Source organism: Choloepus didactylus, chromosome 5 (genome assembly GCF_015220235.1).
Source record: "Choloepus didactylus isolate mChoDid1 chromosome 5, mChoDid1.pri, whole genome shotgun sequence".
NCBI lineage: Eukaryota > Metazoa > Chordata > Mammalia > Pilosa > Megalonychidae > Choloepus > Choloepus didactylus.
Genome location: NC_051311.1, coordinates 112591110 through 112612292, shown reverse-complemented (window position 1 = coordinate 112612292; position 21183 = coordinate 112591110). Strand labels below are relative to the sequence as shown.

The 21183-nt window shown below is 32.3% G+C and overlaps 1 protein-coding gene across 16 annotated transcripts in view; it reads right to left on the bottom strand.

The window, feature by feature from the left end:
* Positions 1 to 21183, bottom strand: part of PPP1R9A (protein phosphatase 1 regulatory subunit 9A) — a 429978-nt gene that overhangs the window by 108167 nt on the left and 300628 nt on the right. For 11 of the 16 annotated variants that reach the window (XM_037836700.1, XM_037836701.1, XM_037836711.1 and 8 more), the window contains exons 6-7: positions 11333 to 11468; positions 4659 to 4724 (exon numbers count right to left, since the gene is read on the bottom strand). In XM_037836700.1, the coding sequence (XP_037692628.1) occupies positions 4659 to 4724; positions 11333 to 11468 (202 nt within the window). The remainder of the gene's footprint in view (positions 1 to 4658; positions 4725 to 11332; positions 11469 to 21183) is intronic. The other 5 variants (XM_037836705.1, XM_037836707.1, XM_037836710.1 and 2 more) reach the window with 1 other exon arrangement.

The window sequence follows — 21183 nt, the reverse complement described above, 5'->3', positions numbered from 1 at the left end:
GATAGTGGTTATATATTAGAGAAAATTGTTTTCTTTTTCACTCAGCATCAAGGTTTGACACTGGTGATTTTCAATGCAGTTCCCTGGGTGATAGATTTATTTTAATCCTATGGAGCTGTGTAGTCCACGGGGCTCCAGCTTTATGATGAGTTTAGGCACTCCACATGGGAAGGTGGGCTGGGTTTTGTCTACCATAACTCAAAGCAAGATCAATACAGTATTATCATAAGATATGGAATACTTAAGGATAAATATGACAAAGTATTGCAATAGCAGTTTAACTGTTATTAAACTGAAGAAAATTTAAATACACAGAGAGATATAACATGTTCATGGATTGGAAGACATGATATTAAGAGGTAAATTATTCCCCAAACTCAGTGAAAATGTAATCAAACTACCAGAAAACCTTTTTATAAAAATTTTCCAGTTGATTCTAAAACAAATATGGAAACGCAGAGGGCTCACTTTTACAAAATAACTTTGAAAAATAACAAAGTTGAAGAATTTAGACTATCTGATTTCAAGACTTATTATAAAGCAACATTAAGCAAGACAGCAAGGTATTGGCATAAAGACAGATAAATACATCAATGGAACAAATAGAGAGTACAGACATAGACTCACACATATCTTAGCAATTTATTTTTGATGAAGGTACAAATGCTACTTAGTGGAGGAAGGAAAGTCTTTACAGCAAAATAGTGCTGGAAAATTGGATAACCTCATACAAAATAAGAATCTCACACCAAATAAAACATTGAACTCAAAATGGATCATAGAGCTACGTGTAAAACCTAAAACTACAAAACTTATGGAAGAAAATACAGGAGAAAATGACTCAATTTTTGTGTTAGGCAAAGATCTGAGGTATGACACCAAAAGAATGGCCCATAACTAAACAAATTAATAAATTGAACTTAAACAAAATTAAAAACTTCTACTCTTTAAAAGATACATTTAACAGGATGAAAGATAAGCTACAGATTGGAATAAAATATTTGCAAATCACATAGGTGATAAAGAACTTATAGCCAGAATATATGAAGAACTTTCAAAATGCTAAAGTATATAAACATGCCAATAAAAAATGGACAAAAGACCAGAAGAGACATTTCACTGAAAATATACAGATTGTAAATAAGCACATGAAATAATGCTCAACATCATTAATCTTTAGGAAAATACAAATTAATACCATAATGTGAAACATTAAGCACCTGTTAGAATGCTGAAAATTAAAAAAGACACATCTTTACAAGTGTTAGTGAGGAAGTGGAACAACTGGGACTCGAATGCACTGCTGGTGGGAATGCAAAATGGTAAATGTCCTTAAAAAAAAGCTGGAGAGTTCCTTAAAAAGCCAAAAGATACATTACCATATGACCCACTCCTACGTATTTACCCAAGATAAAGGAAAGCATATGCCTACACAAAGATAACGCATTTTAATGTTTATAGAAAGCAAACACTCAAAACACCTAAAGACTGCAGCAATAGGTGATAAACAGAATGTGGTATAACCCTGCAATGGAACAGTACTCAGCAGCTTTATTTATAATTGTCCAAAACCGGAACTAATTCAAATTTCCATTGAATGGCTTAACAAATTATTGAATGTGACAATGAAATATTACTAAAGAATAAAAAGGAAAACAAATTACTACTAGATGCTTGACATGGATAAACCTCAAGGACATTATAATGAGTTAAAGAAGCCAAACATGAAAAAGTATGTACTTTATGAAACAATTCAAATAACATTTTTGGACCGGCAAAATTAACCTGTAGTGTCAGAAAGTAGATTAAATGGTTGCCTTGGGCTGAGCATGATTGCAAAATTCTATGGGGTGACTTCTGGAGTAATGGAAATGTTCTGTATCTTGATGGTGATGGTGATTACTCATCAAACTGTTTAAATGCATTTAAAATTACATGTTTAAGTATATGTAAATTATTTCTCATTAAAGTTGATTTTAAAATCTGAGTTAATATATAATGTTAAAAATATTATCAAATTATACACTTAAGATCTGTGCATTTCATCCATGTGGATTTTTACCCCAATAAGATAGTTTTTAAAACTCCCTTTAGGAAAGTGAATTCCAGAAATGAATTAGTTTTTACCACTCTTCCCAGTATCAACATCAGTTTAAAATGAATGGAATCTTTACAAGACCTGGAAAACCCCAATGATAAGGCAGCTTTAGCACATTAGTTCTTAAGTCACCATTTAGTTCTAATTGCTGAAGAAAATGTACTTCTAAGATTGAAAATGTATTTCTGTGATTGAAGGCTATTTCTATGTTAATACATTGGAAAGGAAAAGATGGCTATCTATGTAGTATTTACCTTGACATCCTTTAGGTCATTTCAATCATTCTGTTTCTTTTGCAGGTTTACTCAGTTATGACTGAAAAGGTGTCACATCAATGTGAGTCCAGCAAGTTACTATTACCAAAGTTTCACATGTTTCCGAGGGATGAAATATGCACATTCAAATTTTGTTTGTCTGTTTTACATCCAGAAAATTCTGGTGTAGTGGTGTCAGATAGGGTCATCCCATGGTCTTCCAAAACAATTAAAATGTGGAGGCAAAAGCCTGTAAATGCTAGATCCCCAACCACCAAAAGGCAAGAATGGATTATTTCTTCAGTTACTTTGCTATTTACAAACTGTAGTTTACCAGTTTGGCAGTTCTTTGACTCCTGTGTTCTATACCATTCTTCCCTCCTTATCTCAGATCATGCTCCTGGCTAAATCTCATTCCCCTCATTTAACTCTACTATTTTCATCTTAACTCCTTTTGTGTGATTCAATTAGATTCAATTTCTTGGCATCCTCTAATCTCCCCTGTGCTGTGCGCATCCTGAATATATAAAAAATCAACAACATATTGAAACCTGTCATTGGAGGGATTACATGCCATAAGCAAACAATGACAGAGATATACACGGTGCTATTGAAACATAAAAAAGGGGTCCCTAGCCCAGCTGACCTAGTCCTTGGTGGCTTTGCAGAAGTAATGAAGCCTAAACAGAGCCCTGAAAGGTGAACAGGAAGGAGTAAGTAGATATACAAGGGCCAGTGCAGGGAATGCATTCAAGGCAGAGAAACTAGGAACAGCAAACAACTGGGAGGCCACAGGAGTCCTTATGGCCCACAGGAAAGTAAGCCTGTATTCTCCAGGGTGGAAAGGCCAATCTCTCACCATGCTTTTTACATTTCAGAACTTCTTGGGAAAGAATTATATTCAACCTGGAAATTGTAAATATTTTTAATGTTGGAAAAATTCCATCATTTGTTTATTTTTATGACATCTCTTTAGCACTGCAAATTCTGTAGTTCATCTTTAAAATACAGAATTGCTCTAGTGTAGTTTCTAGAGATGAAAAAAAATCTGTATTCTCAGAGAAACTTAACGGTGTGAAAGAATTTTATAACGTTTATTTAGTATCTAATATCTGGCTCATGAGTAAATATTATCACAGTCTTGTAGTCAGAAAGAAAATATTCAGAAAAATAAATTCAAATCACTTGTATTACGATAAACAATATAAAACAAAGAAAATGAACTACAGAAAGCTGACATTAGGTAGGCAAACAAAGTTTCCTATTTTAACTTCTCTCTTCCCTTGACATTACCTATCTCCCTATCTGTGCTCATGTTATGAATAACAATGTTTTTATTATTATTAAAACCAAGAATATTCCTAGAGAAGACCCTTCAAGAAGAGAAAGATGACCAACTCCTGAGGATTGTGTATGTGTGTGTGTGTGTGTGTGTGTAAGTTGCTCGTGCACGTGTGTTTATATTGCTTAGGGTAGACCAAGCATGGATAAGGACTTCAACTGAATGTTTTCCAAGCACTTTATAAGCATTGGGTTTCAATGATGAACAATTACCTTTATTGTAGAGTTGGGATCACAAACCAAAGAATGTAATTAAATTTAATGATTTTAAAGAGTCAGTCAAATTGGAGTCTGTGAACAAACCATTAAAAAAGTTTTTATTCTCTTATTCTGCAGGATTATTTAATTACCAAAATCTCCCTTTTAAATATACCTACACCCCCATTTTTAAGTTCTGCTATTGTTGCTGCTGGCAGCTAAAGGTAATAAGGACTCTATCTTCAAAAGTATAATATGTTTTTAGACATTTTGGTATGTCTAGCATATAAATCATGCAAATAAATACTGCTATAATTTAAACATATATGCATTTAGGTTTTTTTTTTTAATATTTAGCCTTTTACTTTGAAAAATTAAGAACTTTGTATCAAAGATTGTTTGCAAGAATGAAGATTAGATTTAATAGACAATATAAATGACTATATATACATTGCACAATATATGTTGTGTATTTTTTTCTCTCTAACTTGAATCACAAAAGTTTAAAGTGTTAGTGGTTAATAGCATCCATGGTTAAACATTAGGAAGTGAGCCCAAATTGCAGAATCTTGCCTAAAATATGTGTTACATTTTAGAATTAAAAACTATTCCAAATGATTATTTTCAAACTAGTATTCAACATACAAAACACAGCTCTAGAGAAGATCTTCAGAGCATAGATCTAGTTAATAAGACATACAGAATATTTAATTTCACACATGAAGCAGAAGGTACAAATAAATATTATTTTCTTCCAAAAAACAAACCTTAAGGAAATAGTTGTTATTGTTATTGCAGTTTCCAGAGACTCCTTGCAATTCAGTCACAGTGTTCTAAAACGGTTGACAACAAAAATTAAAGAAGTTTGTCCCTCCTTACAGAGAGCACCCTACTGACAAAGGATAGAGAAAACACTGAAGATCCAGTGCTTGCTGTAATACACACTAAAAGAATATTGCTGCAGCTTGATAAAAATGCCACAATTTTAGTTTCTCAATATTTCTCTGTATTAGAGATACAGAATAAAGTCAATTCACATTATTAAATCCACATTATTAAAAGGATATCCACTATAATTGCAACCTCTTGTTCATCCAGCACAAGCTGTTTCCAACCAGGAACAGCAAACAGCATGAACCAAATTTAATGTTACCTTTTCAATGCTTTTCACATGAAAATCATAATCTTATGAACCTTTTAATATTTATGCAAAAAATAGCTTTCATAATATTTTTGTCCCTAATTAATATATGTTAACACAAGCAATGAAAGGGCATATCCGTGCAGGTAGCTGATCTAAATTGTATTCATTTAAAAAATTAAAAAAAATAAGCTAAGGTTGCCATAAAAGTTATAATGATATTAATCTTCAGTAATGAAATCAAACTGTGAGAGACGTTAAATTGTGTTTTATAGAGAAGGAAGAGAACGGGTCTCATTTCTGGAGATTAACATTGTTATGAACTACTGCCTAAAGAGACTTTGAAATGCCATCTATAATCTAAAAACTTTAAAATGTAATAAATATTACATTTTAAGAGAAGAAAGAAGGAAAATAATCATATGCTTTTAAAAGTACATATGCAACAGATCACTTCAATTTGAACATCCATATTTATTTTCTAATTCAAAAGTGTGGTACTATACAAGTTCCTTTCCAGTCTGAGCTCATAGCATTTCAAAGTGCATACTGCTCTTTGATAGAAAGATATCTAAAACATACATATATGCTTCATACTCCACAAAATATATACAGAATTACCTTCTCCCACTACTGAAAAGCTAAACATTGATAGCTGTGAAGTGTGACAGCAGGTTAAATTTGTTATTGAAATTAAAATCTAGTTGAAAAATCTACCATACCCCCAGAATTTCGTGGGATAGTGCTGACTGTCTGAGGGGTTTATTCAAATCTTCCATGGTTACCTTTCAGGTTTTTTTTTTTTTTCTTTTTTTTTTAAAAAAAGAGAGAGAGAGAAAGGTAAAAGAACAATACTACTAAATCCAGCAGTGAAATCACTAATCACAAACACATTCAGATCTACAATCTCAATTGTTTAAATTTATACCTCCCCCTTTTTAATAGTGTCCTTCTTCTTAATCTTTTATTCTTCAGCCTTTTGGCAGAGCCATTTCAACATTTTAAGAAAAAAATCAGAATGTTTAAGAGACTGTGAGAGATCTTCTTTTGTGACTCAGTTGTGGCCTCTCTCTCTAAGCCAATTCAGCAGGTAAACACTGCCCTGCCCCCTACGTGGGACATGACTCCCAGGGGTGTAAATCTCCTTGGCAACATGGGACATGACTCCTGGGGATGAGCCTGGACCTGGCATCGTGTGATTGAGAAAGCCTTCTTGACCAAAAGGGGGAAGAGAAATGAAACAAAATAGTTTCAGTGGCTGACAGATCTCAAATAGAGTCAAGAGGTCATTCTGCAGGTTATTCTTATGTGTTATATAGATATTCCTTTTTAGTTTTTAGTGTATTGGAATAGCTAGAAAGAAATACCTGAAACTGTTGAAATGCAACCCAGTAGCCTTGATTCTTGAAGATGATTGTATAACTATATAGTTTACATGATGTGACTGTGTGATTGTGAAAACCCTGTGGCTCACACTCCCTTTATCCAGCGTATGGAGAAGAGTAGAAGAATGATGACAAAAATTAAATAAATAATAGGAGGGGATGGGGGGGTTGGGGAATGTGATTTTTGGGTGTTCTTTTTACTTTTATTGTTTTTTTTTTGGAAAAATGAAAATGTTCAAAAATTGTGGTGATGAATGCATAATTACATGATGGTACTGTGAACAATGGATTGTACATTGTGGGTGACTGTATGGTATGTGGGTATATCTTAATAAAAGTGAATTAAAAAAAAAAAAAAAAAAAGAGAGAGACTGTGAACTTCTACAGGAATGCAACCTAAAATTGAACTGGCTGTTTGCTTAACTCTTCTGGTTTAAATATTTGGGGAAAAATAAAAAAAGAAAAAGCAGAATTTTTATAGTTTGAAGAGTATAGACTTCAAATTCTACTTGATTATGACTTATTTCCTAAAGCATTAAAAGAGCTGTATCTAAGCGTAAGTAGTGCATGATAAGGTGTTCTTATTCCTAATGTGGTACTGATAGAGGACCACCATAATTTTACAACTTGGGGATACATTTCTCACATTGTGCTATTTTCTCTGTAGCCAATTCCCCTCTGTCAATGTGACAAATTCCCAGTAAGAATCAACTTGGATAATCAAAACCAGAGGCTATCTATCCTTCACCATACAAACAATGCCGATCTAAGTGCTGGCTCTGGAATAAGCTGGATGAATTTGGTTGCTCTGTGTCTAGTTTAGAAGTTTTCTTGGCTGGTCCAGGGAATGTCAGAGGGCATACTGTCCTATAAAAAAGACATAAATTTTGTTAAATTCCATCTTGTCTGTTGCTACCCCCTCCTCTAGTTTAATCACTTTTTGATCTTCAGGTATGTCTAGGCAGTGACCACCCTAACTTGCTCATGTTGAAAAGGGGTGCCAACTTTATCAGGAAAGGGGACACATCTAGTTGATGTTCTTGAAGAGGCTATTGCCTCTGGGTTTTGGTAGTTAGCTGGCATAGGAGTTCTCTGAAGAATTTATGTTTCTGAAGAATAAATTCAGTGAATGAAACTTTTATAGAGTCTAAGATAGGGATCTGGGTATTCTTTAAGGTTTTGGGGACTACTGTTGACTTGGGCTTATCATACTGTGGTCATTTGGCATATCTAGGTGAAGCTTGCACAGGAGTAACCTCTAGGAGAGCCTTTGACTCTATTTGAATTCTCTCAGCCACTGAAACCTTATTTTGTTGCCTTTCTTTTCCCCCTTTTGGTCAAAAAGGCATTCTCAATCCCTCAATGATAGGGTTAGGCTCATTTCTGGAATCTGTGTCCCACATTGCCAGGGAGACTCACTCACCTGGGGGGTCCTGTCCCATGTTGAGGGGAAGGTGATGAATTTATTTACAGAGTTGGGCTTAGCGAGAGGAAGCCCTCATTTGAGCAACAAAAGAGGTTCACTGGAGGTGACTCCTAGGCATAATTATACGTGGGCTTAGCCTCCTCTTTACTACCATGAGTTTCACTTTTTGTTTATATGTTATATTTCACAATAAGGAAATAACTGAAACTATGGTACTATAACTCATAACAACTTTGGAAATTTCCTACATAACTACTTCTTAAATCATACTTTGAAAGATATTACCTTTTTGTATATATATTTCACATTAAGAAATAACTGAAACTTTGGAAGCATAACCTATAATATTCTTTGAAATTTGCTAACTACTTGTTAAATTGTACTTGGAAAGTTATCACTTCTATGTATAAGTTACATTCTACAACAAAAAATAACTTAAAAAAATGATATAAATTTTGAAATCATAAGCTGATTCTGTAAATTCTAAGTAAACTGAGAAATCAAGTGATTGACTATACATATTCAGGACTTGTTCTAACAAAGATATGTAAATTAATAAATTGTTCAATTACATATTACATTAACTCAATTATTCAAGAACCATTACCCACTGGACATCCAATGTTTATTCTTCATGCTTTTTGGACATTTTACTTTTCATTAACAAAAAGAAGGTAAATATAGAATTGAGATATTTATCATTCAAATCAACCAATTAAATAATATTTGGTATTACTGGTAAAAAATGAATTTGAATCAAGTAGCTATCTTCTTCATTTTGGAGTGAATTTTCATTACTTGTACAGCTTTCATTTCTTTTATGCATAGAAAATTAACAGCTGGTTTTATTTGGACATTTTTTGGTGAAGCAGTGCATAATACACAAGAAAGAGAAAAAAACACAAGTCAGAGAGGAGGATGACAGCTAGATACTAAGGGAAACATTCCTTGATCTTTTCAATAAAGTGTGGTTACTTGGAGTAACATCACACTCAACTTCTACAACTTACAGAAGAAAAAGTTTGACTTAAAACTAAACTCTAATTTTTGTAAAGTATTTATTTATTCAATTATTCTTCCCCCTAAGCCCTATGAAGATTATACCTATGTAATGCTGCTAGAGTGAAATAATCCACCAAGGGTCCCAATTCCTCTATTGTTAGAAATATAGAATAAAGAATCACAGAACCTAAGTATTACAAGAACCTCCATCACCCTAAATAGGAATCCTCTTTCCGTCATCTTTTGTTACTCAGTTTTTCAATGTCTGCCTGAATACAGACCAATCCATCAGGAATGTACTTTCCACTCCAGTCACAGCACAGTATGTTGCAAAAAGCCCAGATTCCAATCCTAACTCTGCAAAGACAAAAAAAAACCTCAGTTCCTGCATTTCTAGGAAAAAAAAAAAAAAAAATCTCTTGATTGTTGTAAAGAGTAAAGGAGACCATGTAGGAAAGTCAGCTTACAAAGTGTCACCGGCACTGAAATTACGGCCAGTGACAACCAACTCTGCTATCTTTATGGAAATACGCAAACAAAAAAGCCATAGGCAATATTCCATTTGGTACATGTTATTCACCTAAGTATAAATACTGAGTAACACATATCCTTTTTCCATTTACTCACATTATTAAACTAGAGAAAAATTCTGATCATAAAAAAAAAAGCTTTTATCTGTAGTTAGCTACTTGAGTTGTAAACTTTTGGAGACGAATGTGATCAACTCCTCAAAATAACTGGAGGAAGTATGTAGAACGGGATCCAAAAATTTCACCTGAGGAGCCTTAATGACCAGATTTTCCCTCTTTTCTTGCTAGACCCAATGTCTGATTTCATAGACTCACAGAATATTAGGGGCTAGAAGGAATTCAGAGCATTAGGCCAATCCCTGAACTTCAAAGCCTAGGATGCTGAGGCACATGGAACCTAGAAAGTTGGGCCTCCTCACTTTCACCACTTGATGTCACCACACTTCAGATCCAAAACCTTTCTAGCAGAGTAAGAAGGTATGTGCTGCTTCTAAAAACAAACCTGCACAGAATGATTCTACAATACTAAATTAGGCTTGCAACCAAGGCAAGTCATTGCCTCTGGTAAAATACAAAACACTACTGAAGAGAATTAAAAACTAGGTAATGATGGCAAGTTAAAATATTTGAGGATCACTCTGTTTTACTTTCAAAATGCAAGATAACATTTTCACATATAAAGTCTCTGCATAATGAGAAAACACTTGCAATTTCAAATGGACTCTGCAAATAAAAAACTATTTCAAATAATTAGAATTCTAAGAGTATCTGTTCACACGGCTCTCTATTACTCTGATCAAAAGTAAACTGATGTACTACTTCTAATTGTCTACTATAAAAAAAAATGGAGGACACATCCTTATTTTACTACAAACAAACAAAAAAACTTAATAAACATTTGGGTTAAAAAAAACATCTCAGGCTATAAATACATGAAAAATATTTGAATGCCTGACTATTAATCTCTATGTCCTGGCTATAAACCAAAAGAATTCTGGAAACATAATATATTCAAATGAGTAGAGACTGAACATATGACGTTTCTCTCTGTTTATATGAGATGGTATAGAAAAGAATATTTGTTTTATCTGAATATTTATGTTTATAGAGTATGAGCCACTAAAATTAAATTGTTGATGGATCTTTTAACAAGCCAATATGAAACATACGCACATTTATAAACATGTTTATAATAAAATGTTGTCCCTTTATATCAATGTACATTTGGCATTTACATTAGAAAAAAACTACAACATCTGTATTATATTACAACATACAAGAGTTCCAGAGTGCCAATTTCACTTAGGGATTAGCTTCTATTCATTACTTGATCCTGTAGAGAGCAGGATACAAAATTATTCCAATATGTACCTACTCTATAAAACATGAGCTTGTGGAAAAGTTTTGTTCTGTATTATGTTAGCACAAATTACAGTGAGCAGTATCAAAGAACTTTCTCTTCTTAGGGGAAGAAAAAACCCCAGCTCTGGAAGTATTCAGCAATTTTTGGTACTTTGTGTGCATGTGTATGTGTGTTTTAGTTAAAATGTTTTTTTTGAAAAAAAATTACATACTTATTGTAGAAATTTTGCCAAAGTCTAATTTTAGCAAATAGGAAACATGGGGAGAAAACCACCTAATCCCAACATTCAAAGGCAACTTATTTACATTTTGGTGTTTTTATCCTTTTCTGTTTCTTTAAAATAGTGTGGCGAAAGATAGACTTATTTGGTTTCAAAGTCTTCATACTGCAAATAGGATGCCATTACTTGATTTGTAAGTTAATATCAAATACAAGTAATATTTCTTTTCTGTGGAGTTGGATTTTTGTTGAATGTAGAAATCTTCCTTGGGAAACTGCAAAGAATCTGTCAAACCATTATAGAATAGAGTTTTATAAAGTAGGAAAAGTAGTGGGAAGAAATGTAGCAAAAGAACATTTGCAAGTGCTACTCACCTCATCGTCATCAGCATCATACTGGGCATAGTGCTGCTCGAGCAGCTCTCTCTGGCGTCTTTCTTGTTCGAGGGTCTGGCTTATCAACTGGGCAACCTCGCTCACTTGTCCTGGCTTTTCTCGCCCAATAATGAATCTGTAGAAAGGTTAAAGAGGACTAATATAGCTTGACTCTCTAGGAAGGAGTACTAGGCAAAGCAACCAAGCTTAATATCTAAGTGGGGTCCATCAAGCCTCAATAAAATAATACCACCCATATACTTCACATGGCATGGCATCACTGGGTGGAAGGAAAGGTTAGCTGAAGAATGGAAGTCATTTTTGTGGACACAGATTATATAGAGAAAGGAAGGAAAAAAGTAAAGGACCATAAAAATATCTTAAGATGTATTACTTTGGGGGAAGACATAACAGATGTAATTCGTTTCTACAGTACTTTACACATTTTTGAAGCCATATAAAATAGAAGAAAACGCATAATTTTCTGTACCATTGAACTTAAGAATCAATTCCAGAATAAGGTTCTCTTTACAAAGCAAACATTGCTTAAAAATATTTTAAAGTTATGCCATAACTTAGGTGAGTAAATAAACATAGGGGCACTGAATTTTTTCCAAGTTATTACAACTTTGGAGATAAATAAGAGAAAGAAGAGGAAACTATTAGATGTGGCATTTTTCAATTTGGTTTTTAAAATAAAAACTAAAATAATGAAAGGTGGTGAATTAATTCATCTCTTCTTTTGGAGACAGAAGTAGAATGAGGGAGGTTGCGGCTTCTAGAAATAAAGAGACAAAGGGAAACATTTATTGATATTAGTTAATCCCTGTAAGAAAAAAGCTCAAGGAAAAATGAGAAAAGACATTTAATTATTACAAGCTATAGTTACTTATGATACATCCTTGTAGACAAAATGTGTTATGAACTGCAAATTAATATTCACTTCTTAACATTTTTCACACTAATATATAGCTCTATGTTTTAAAAACGGAAATAATATGTCTCCAGGAAACACTTTCTATATATCACTTAACATCATTATTTTGAATGTGACACTTAGTTCAACTGATGTTTTCCTCTGATTATATTATAATTGGCATATTCCATAATTTTAAATGAAATAATCTACCACTCTCTGTATAAATATATTAAAAGTCAAAATTTTATACTTAGTTGTTAACAATTATCTTTTCAGAAGTAGTTTATATAGTTCCAAACAGGACTGAACTTTGAAATCATTCTTGGGTGCTCATTTACCATTTTAGTTATTTACCTTTGGGGATCAAGTATAAATAAAATTTATAAACACTACAAGTTTTTACGTTTATTGAGGTATAATTTACATACCATAAATAATAAATGCATCTATTTTATATGTGCAATTAACAGGTTTTTGCAAACATATACAGCTGTAATTACCATATCAATCATGATACAGAACATTTTCATTAACCCAAACTACTGCCTTATTCTTTATTCTGCTTCCCAGTATATCATCTTCACCTTGGGCCCCAGGATCATTGATATGCTTTCTGTCACTACATATTTTATTAGTCTTTTCTAGAGTTTCATATAAATGGAAACATAGAATGTCTCACTTCTTTCATTCACCACAATATTTTGAGATTTATCCATGTTTTCCAAGTATCAGTGATCTGTTCCTTTCTAATTACAACAGTATTTCATTGTACCAGATATACCATAATTGGTTATCTATTCTTCTATTGGATAGATATTTGGGTTGGGTTTGGATATTATCAATAAAGCTACTATAAACATTCACATATAAGTCTTTATGTGGACATGAGTTTTCATTTTCCTTAGTCAAATAACTAGAAATGGAATTGATGAGTCATACGGTAAGTGTATGTTTAACTTTTTAAAAAATTGCCAAAATGTTTGCCAAATTGTGGTACCATTTTATATTCCCATTAACAATGCGTGAGAGTTTCAGTTACTCCACATCCTCATCAACACTTAGTATTGCCCTTTTTTTTATTTAGGTCATTCTAGTGGGTGTCTAGCAGTATTACATTATGGTTTTAATTCGCAATGCTTAAATCACTAATGATGTCAAGTATCATTTCGTGCACTTATTGGCTGTTCATATATTTTCTGTGAAATGCCTTTTCAAATCTTTTTTTAAAAAAGCAGGCTGTCTGACATTTTATTGTTGAGTTGTAAGGGTTCTTTATATATTCTAGACACAAATCCTTGTATATCTATCTATCTATATCTGTATCTATTTGTATATACATTCCCATAATAATGCAAACATTGCTTAAAAGACACTTTAAAATATGCCATAATGTAGGTGGGTAAATAAAGTCCAATTTACCTTTTTTTTTTTTTTAAGGTTAATGCTTTTTGTTTCCTATTGAAGAAATCTGTACCTTTCCTTAAGATTTTCTCCTGTATTTCTTTTTGACATGTTACAGTTTTGTTTTTATGTTAGGTCTATGATACCTTCTGAATTAACTTTTGCATGTGATGTGTGGTAATGGTAGAGATTAATTTTTTCCAAATAGATAACAAGTTGTTTCAATGCCATTTGTTCATAAACCCCAGTGAATTACTCCGGCAATTTGTTGAAAAGCAATTGACCACATACTTGGCTTGATTTCTGTGCTCTCCATTCCATCCAATGATGTGTTTATACTTATGCCAGTGCCGCACTGCCTTGATTACTTATAATAAATACTGAAATTAGGTGATGTGAGTTCTCCAACTATGCATATCTTTCTCAAAATTATTTGGCTATTTATATGCATTTCCAATAAACTTTATAATCAGTTTTTCAATTTCTAAAAGAAATCCTGTTGGGATTTGATTGGGTTTGCTTTGAATCTACAGACCAGTTTGCAAAGAACTGACGTCTAATAACCTTATTTAGTTGTCTGATTCATGAACATGGTACATTTATTTAGATCTTCTCAGGCACTATTATTACAATGACAAAGCTGATAAAAATCCCCCCATTTTGAAAAATTTATAGCATTCAAATTACCCTTTCTATATGTTCTCAAGCGTTTGGTCCATTTTTAAGCCATCTTTATAAATATATCCTATAAAATTATATGTACAATATAGAATATATGGAATTGGCTAGCAAATGTAAAATATAAAGTTATTATTATGATTATGGATAAAGAGCACAGAAATACTGTAGAAGTATAATTTATGGGTTAAAAGTGTCTCTAACAGGGAAAAATGGCTTTGATAGGATATCTCCACCAAAGTTAGCACCACTTTCTCACTCTGTGACCTTGAATCTTATTAGTGTTTCTAAGTTTCAAATTTCCTTATTTATTAAAAGTAGCATAACTGTAACCACTAAATATTATATAATACATTTAAAAGCACACCTATTATTTAATAAATGTTTACTGCTATAATCTAGACAATGCATTCTTTTTATTATTATCTAGATAAGATACAGTCCATTTAAAAGTACTAATTATACAAATTGTCCCAATTATCTCTTATTTGATCACACTGGTTTAAGAAGAGTTTGTGTTTGTAAGAAAAGGATAAACTACTTTCATTAAAGTGTGCTCTGAAAACCTTAATTCCAGTTGCCATTGAAATATAAATTATGAATTACATGATCACTTTAAATATAATTTTAAAAACCTTCAAAAATATAACAATGAACAAAGTCAGGAACAGTCAGTACCTCTGAATATCTGTGACCAAATCTTCATTACCTGCCACTGATGTTTCTGCATAATTATGATTTACATCTTAGACATTATCATCTCCAATTGAATATAATAATACATATGTTTGAATCAGTCTGTTTCTAAAATTAAAGTTCCTTTAAGAGAAAAATATTTTTGTTGTTGTTTTTTAAAGTGTTTTTTTTTTTTTTTTTTTTTTTTTTTGCTTCAGCAGGCAATGGTGCAATCTTTTCATTTTTTAGCCATGAGGAAACAGAAACCAAACTCTAATAGTTATTTAAACTACAAACTGAGCATTTACTAAGCATTTGATTGCCAAACAATGGCAATACTAAAACTAAAATCTACAATTAGTGTTTATGTTTTAGCATGGATTGTTTCCAGGGATTAAAAAAATCATCTTGATTAAATGTATATTATCTCATTAAGAACTGCCATACTTTCTCCCTCTACATTTTTTTAAATTAGAGAAATTGTAGATTTACAGAGAAATCATGCATCAAGTACAGAATTCCCATATTACCCACACCCTACCCCCCCACCACACACACTCACACACACACACACACACACACACAGTCTTCCCTATTATTAACACTTTGCCTTACTGTGGCACCTTTGTTACAACTGATGAAACAATACTATTATAATTATACTATTAACTATATATATAAACCATAGTTTACATTAGGGTTCACTGTTTGTATTGTACTATTCTATGGATTTTTAAAAAATTTTTAATCTGGTAACATATACAACCTGAACTTCACTTTCCACCTCAGGCTGATACATAAGAAGTAGAGGCAGATAAATCAGTTTGTCTTTTCTTTTCATCCATTATCAGACCAAGCAATGTCCATATACTGTCCTTCGGAGTTTAGATGACTAAATTATATGTGATTCATTTGTTTAATTTATTGAATTCTCTAGTGAATTGTCAAAACAAAAACTAAAGAACTATAAAATCTCATTTACAACTTGCCAAAAGATATCACATGCCCTGTGTGAATGATGTGAGACATTATGTCAAAAGTATGATTTACAGAGGTTTGTTTTTCAGGCATACATTGTTCTAATAAAAGTGATACTAGTAAAAAATGATACCTAAGTGATGTTGAAATTTAAAAATTCCAACATGGAATTAAGCTAGTCTAAGAAAGGCAAGGCTCTACTAGGATATAGTTACTAGTTCTTATATAAGCAATTCTTTCATTCAAGCATTCTTTAAATAAATATTTGTTAATGCATACCGCAAACAAAAAGAACAGTTATTGAATACATACAGTAAAAATGATATATCTTTAAAAACAAAAATAAAAATGAACGCACAAGACCCACTCCCATTATAATTGAGCCAGGTACTACAAGTTTACACAGTGCTTTTAAAGATTTTTGTAAAGTAGCTAATTTTTCTTCAGTTGATTACATTATATGTCCTTACTCATAAATTTTTATATATTGAATTTAATTTTAGTGACCAAGTGGTAGTAAATGCTATCCATCCACTTTCACTAAAGTTTGCTGATAGTATTTAGAGGTTAACATACTTGGCAAACAAACTTTTTGCCTCTTTCTTGCAATTGCATACCCTTATTTTCTTTTCCTTTCTATACTGGAAGCTAGATTAATAGAACATAATATACATTAAACATTTAAAAACTCACCTATGAAAACTGCTACTTCTGAGAGCTAGATTTGAAATATTTAAACTTAATGTCAGCACTACATTTTTAAAATGAATTTTATACTTAATCTAATACTAATTCTAAGACTTTTTTTCTATACTATATTTCAATGTAAAAAAAAAAGCTGACTTTTAAAAACATTGCCTAAAACAAGCTACTTTAAGGACTGAATACTATTTGATAGACATAAAAGTCTTAAAAGATATTTAACAAAACTGCTACAACCTTTCCAGAAATAACATCTCTACTTAATAGTTGGTTTTGATGTCTCGGGTTTAAATATTTAAGCATATGAACATTAAAAAGGTAATTTCTGAAATCTGTACATAGTGACACTAGAGTCTAATCAAGCTAAAGTGTCCTTTAAATAGTTTTTTGAAATCTCCCCTGTTTTTAGTCTTCTTTTTATAAACAGCAGTTGCTGACCACTCTCATATATAGAAGATTCAAAAGTTGCATTATCCATGGTCCCAAATCTATACTGGCTTCTCCTATTGTCCTAGGGGTAATACAAATGAAAAAGCCACAATGACTGATCGTTTGTATGAACATGGAAACTTTCACCATGTTCACTCCACTATGTACAATCACAAAACCAAAGGCTCTGATAAAAAGCAAACGTTTCAATTTCCTCCTGTGCTGTAATCACAACAGAAACATTTATTAAAATTATAAAAATGAAGTAAAAACATTTCCAGATTTAGTGTATTTCAAATGGAAATCCGAGATATACCAATGATCTTGAGCAAAATAGGAAAAACAAAACCTTACAAAATTTTTATTACATGCCAATGTGTGTATCCAAACATAAGCATGCACATATCTATGCAAATCTCACTTATCATTCATTTACATTTTCTTCTGAATATTATCATCTCTTTTAAAAAGGATAGAAAAAAATATTTGACTCTTAGATTAATTTATTTTCTACTTTATTTTCTACAATTCCTATGAAGTTCTGACCTGGAGTCATGTTATATACATCCATGACAAAATTCATTAAATCCATAGGCTGGTGATAGAGGTATGATGAATGCACAGCTATTGATCATAGATAGCAGATACTTTCCAGAAAGCATTTAAAATTTAATGTGAAGAGCACTGAAGGACAAACATATAAATTGTCAGAAATTTTAGGTTTTCACCAAGAAACGTCTGAAATATATAATAAAAACACATTCAATATTGTCAATTTAAAATGAAAATAGACCAGTAAATGTGATATATAATAAATACTGTATAGAATGGGCTAATTTAGAGCTAGTCTGGATTGACCAAGTACTTATCTACAGAATTGTCTGGAACATGCTACTGACCCTTGGTCAAAGCTGCAAAAGGACTAACTAGAGATAAATTGTTTTGCAGACATGGGACCAAACATAACAGGCTGTCACAACTGTTTAGTAATAATAATTGTGTTTATTATGTGTACCTGGACTTGCTGGAGTCTGGGGTTTTTGATGGTTGAAACTATTCATATACTGAGGATATGCCTAAGTGACCAGCTGACTATTTGAGACCCAAAGCACATGCCAACCTTGGGCTCCTAAGGATCAAAGCGCCCCACAGACATGTCCATTGTGGATTGAGATGTGGAGCCCTGTGCAACCCAGTTAGTGGGAAGACAAAGAAGATTGTCTGAGTTCTCCACACCTGTTCAAATGCATATTTCTCCTGCTGTTGCTGTACTGCATCTTTCTAAGTATAAACTAAGTCTTGTGAGTCCTTTCTCTACCCAACGAATTAAAGTACTTAAGGCAACAGTACCACTGTACCCATTGTGAGTAATTGTTTTTTAGTGATGTTAGTAAAATGTTGGTAAAATTGTGCTCTTATCATATCAAGCTTTGCACAAAATAATTATACTACCAAGGCTTTGAGCCAGGCATAGGTTTTGGGCCCCCCAGGTCACAGTGGTCTATTATACTTCAGCTCATCTAAATGAGATTTTTCTCATTACTCCTAGCTTCATATCTTTCCCCTTCCTGGCTTTTTTTAAGCCATGAGTTCCACATATTCCTCCCAGGTCTGTGCTTAGTACCTATAAAAATTCAAACTTAATTTAGTAATCTTAACATAACATCCGTATTTGATTATAAATATTAATAACCAATATATGAGATATATAAGTCACTGACTAAAAATATAGAACTGTGTGTATTTTAAATGCTCTGTATAAAATAGTTCATTTAAAATATAGGTCTAATTTTTGGTTTAATACCTTATGAAGAACCACTGCCTAAAAGTATATTCAAAGGCTTCAAATATTCTTTTTAATAAGTTAAAATTGAATAAAGCTTTCTTCTTATTTATAGCCAATCAATAAAGACCCTAGGTTAAATAATGTGGGGGTGCAAAGAAGGCTAAAGGTTCCATGATAATGTCAAGATATTTTCAAAGTAATGGGAAAATAAGGTATATTCCTTTAAAAGACAAGGTTAGAATGCTATCCAAGCTCAAGGTCAAAAACAGTGGCATGACTGATGAGTGCTCTCAGGAAGAAGAGATTACTGGGAGATAGGGAGGTCAAGGAAGAGTTGGAGGGCAAAAAAGCTGAAATATGTCCTCCAAGATGGGTACCTTCTAAATAGAAGAGAGGGAATTTTAAATAGAAAAAATGGCAGGGAGAAAGACACAAAAGTAGTAATACACAAGTCATATTTGAAGGATGATGACTACACTACTATGAATATACTAGAGCATGAGAATAGGGACAGGTAAATGATAAGACCAGGTGATGAAATATGTTTAATATCAGGCTAAAGAGTTTAGATTCTGCACAGAATGGAGGGCCATGAAAGTTCTCTGAAGAGGAGTGGGACAACATGGATGCAAAATTATTATTTCTATCATCAGGTTTAGTCTTTCTACTAGAGTTACACAGAATGAGTTGATTTCTTTTTGCATGACAGCCCTTCATATATTTGAAAACTGCTATTATAGTACTCTAATAGGGGTAATGATGTGCAGGATCAATTGAGGAAAAGAGACTGAAATCAGGGACACCAGTTAAGAAACCATTTGTAATTTGTGCAAAGCTTGATATGAGAAGAGCGCAAAATTATGTGGTGAATAGTCTGAATGGGAAGAAAAGAATGACTGTGATTTCATGAACCTAAAGACCTTTTATCTAATATAAGTTAGAATATATTCAGAATGTATATCTTATTGAATTCATTTTGAAATTTTCTTTAAAGTGTAATAGGCAGCTTAACTCTATCCAATACAAGTAGCATTGTTAGTTTTCTCTGTTAATAAGAAAAGCATGCTTAAGACTGTTGCTGACATAACTGAAGGTTTCTTTCAGAATAACATTGTATTTGTGAACATACTTTAACATTTTTAGAATAAATCACAGTAAGATAAATTATTAGGAATTTTATGAGTTTACACAATAATTTAAAACATAAATCCACAAATCATATTTCTAAGGCTGAGAAATTCATCATTGTTGGAATATATGTAAAAGTTATAAAAATGGAAATATATTCCCTAAAATAAAGTTTCTAACCCAAAACGTTAATATTTATTAATTACCACACAGTAATTCACTAGGTTAGGAATGCAAAGTTAATTATCTCTACTTACTTTTAAAAGCTGAGTTACAATAATATTGATGGGGAAAAGGATTAAATGTAAATTTCTCTAACATATAATGCATACTATTTATATAGGCAATTTATCTAACATGTCATCTTATGTTATAACTAACCTGAATACATTTAAACATATTTTATGTTATTTTACTTTCAAAAGTCTAGAACGTTATGTATTATAATCACTAAACATTATTATGCTGCTTTATCCAGGATTAGCTCTGGAAATCATCTAAAATCAAACCCATCATTTTATAGATGAGAAAGTGAACCCTATAGAAGTTAGACTTCCAAAATAAAACAGTTGAAAGCAGAGGTCAGGTTAGAATTTATGTCTCCTGTCTCCCAGGCTCATTCCTGTATTCTAAGTATGATAACATTGCTAGTAGAATGCTCCTTAAACTCGGAACTTTACACCTACAGCAGGTGGCTGGAATGGGTAACAAATCTGAATCCTTCAAGAGCCAGGCAAGTATCATAAATGAGTGAAGAAGGCAAGGTATAAGAAAGTAGGAATAAGGGGGGTTTCCTTGCCTACAGGTGTTCAAATAAAAAATTTTAAAGTAATTTTTAAGAAAACAAAATGTAAATGTAGGCCAAGTCTTATCCAAACTCACCAGCTAGGCTTTTAAGTCCTATCTTGTTTTAATATTCCATACTAGTGGTTTCAAATTTTTGATAATTACTTTATATTAAAAATACTTTAGCACACCCCATGTTGTGTATTTATTTATAACAAGAGTCTTATAAACAAATGCATTAATTTGTAGTGTGGGTTGTAGCACTTTCATCGTGATTTTTGTTAACTTTCAATTAATGTAATGCATTTATTTTCAAAGCAGACTGAAATGAAATTCCTGATCTCAGTTTCAACTGTGTTCATAGTGAAT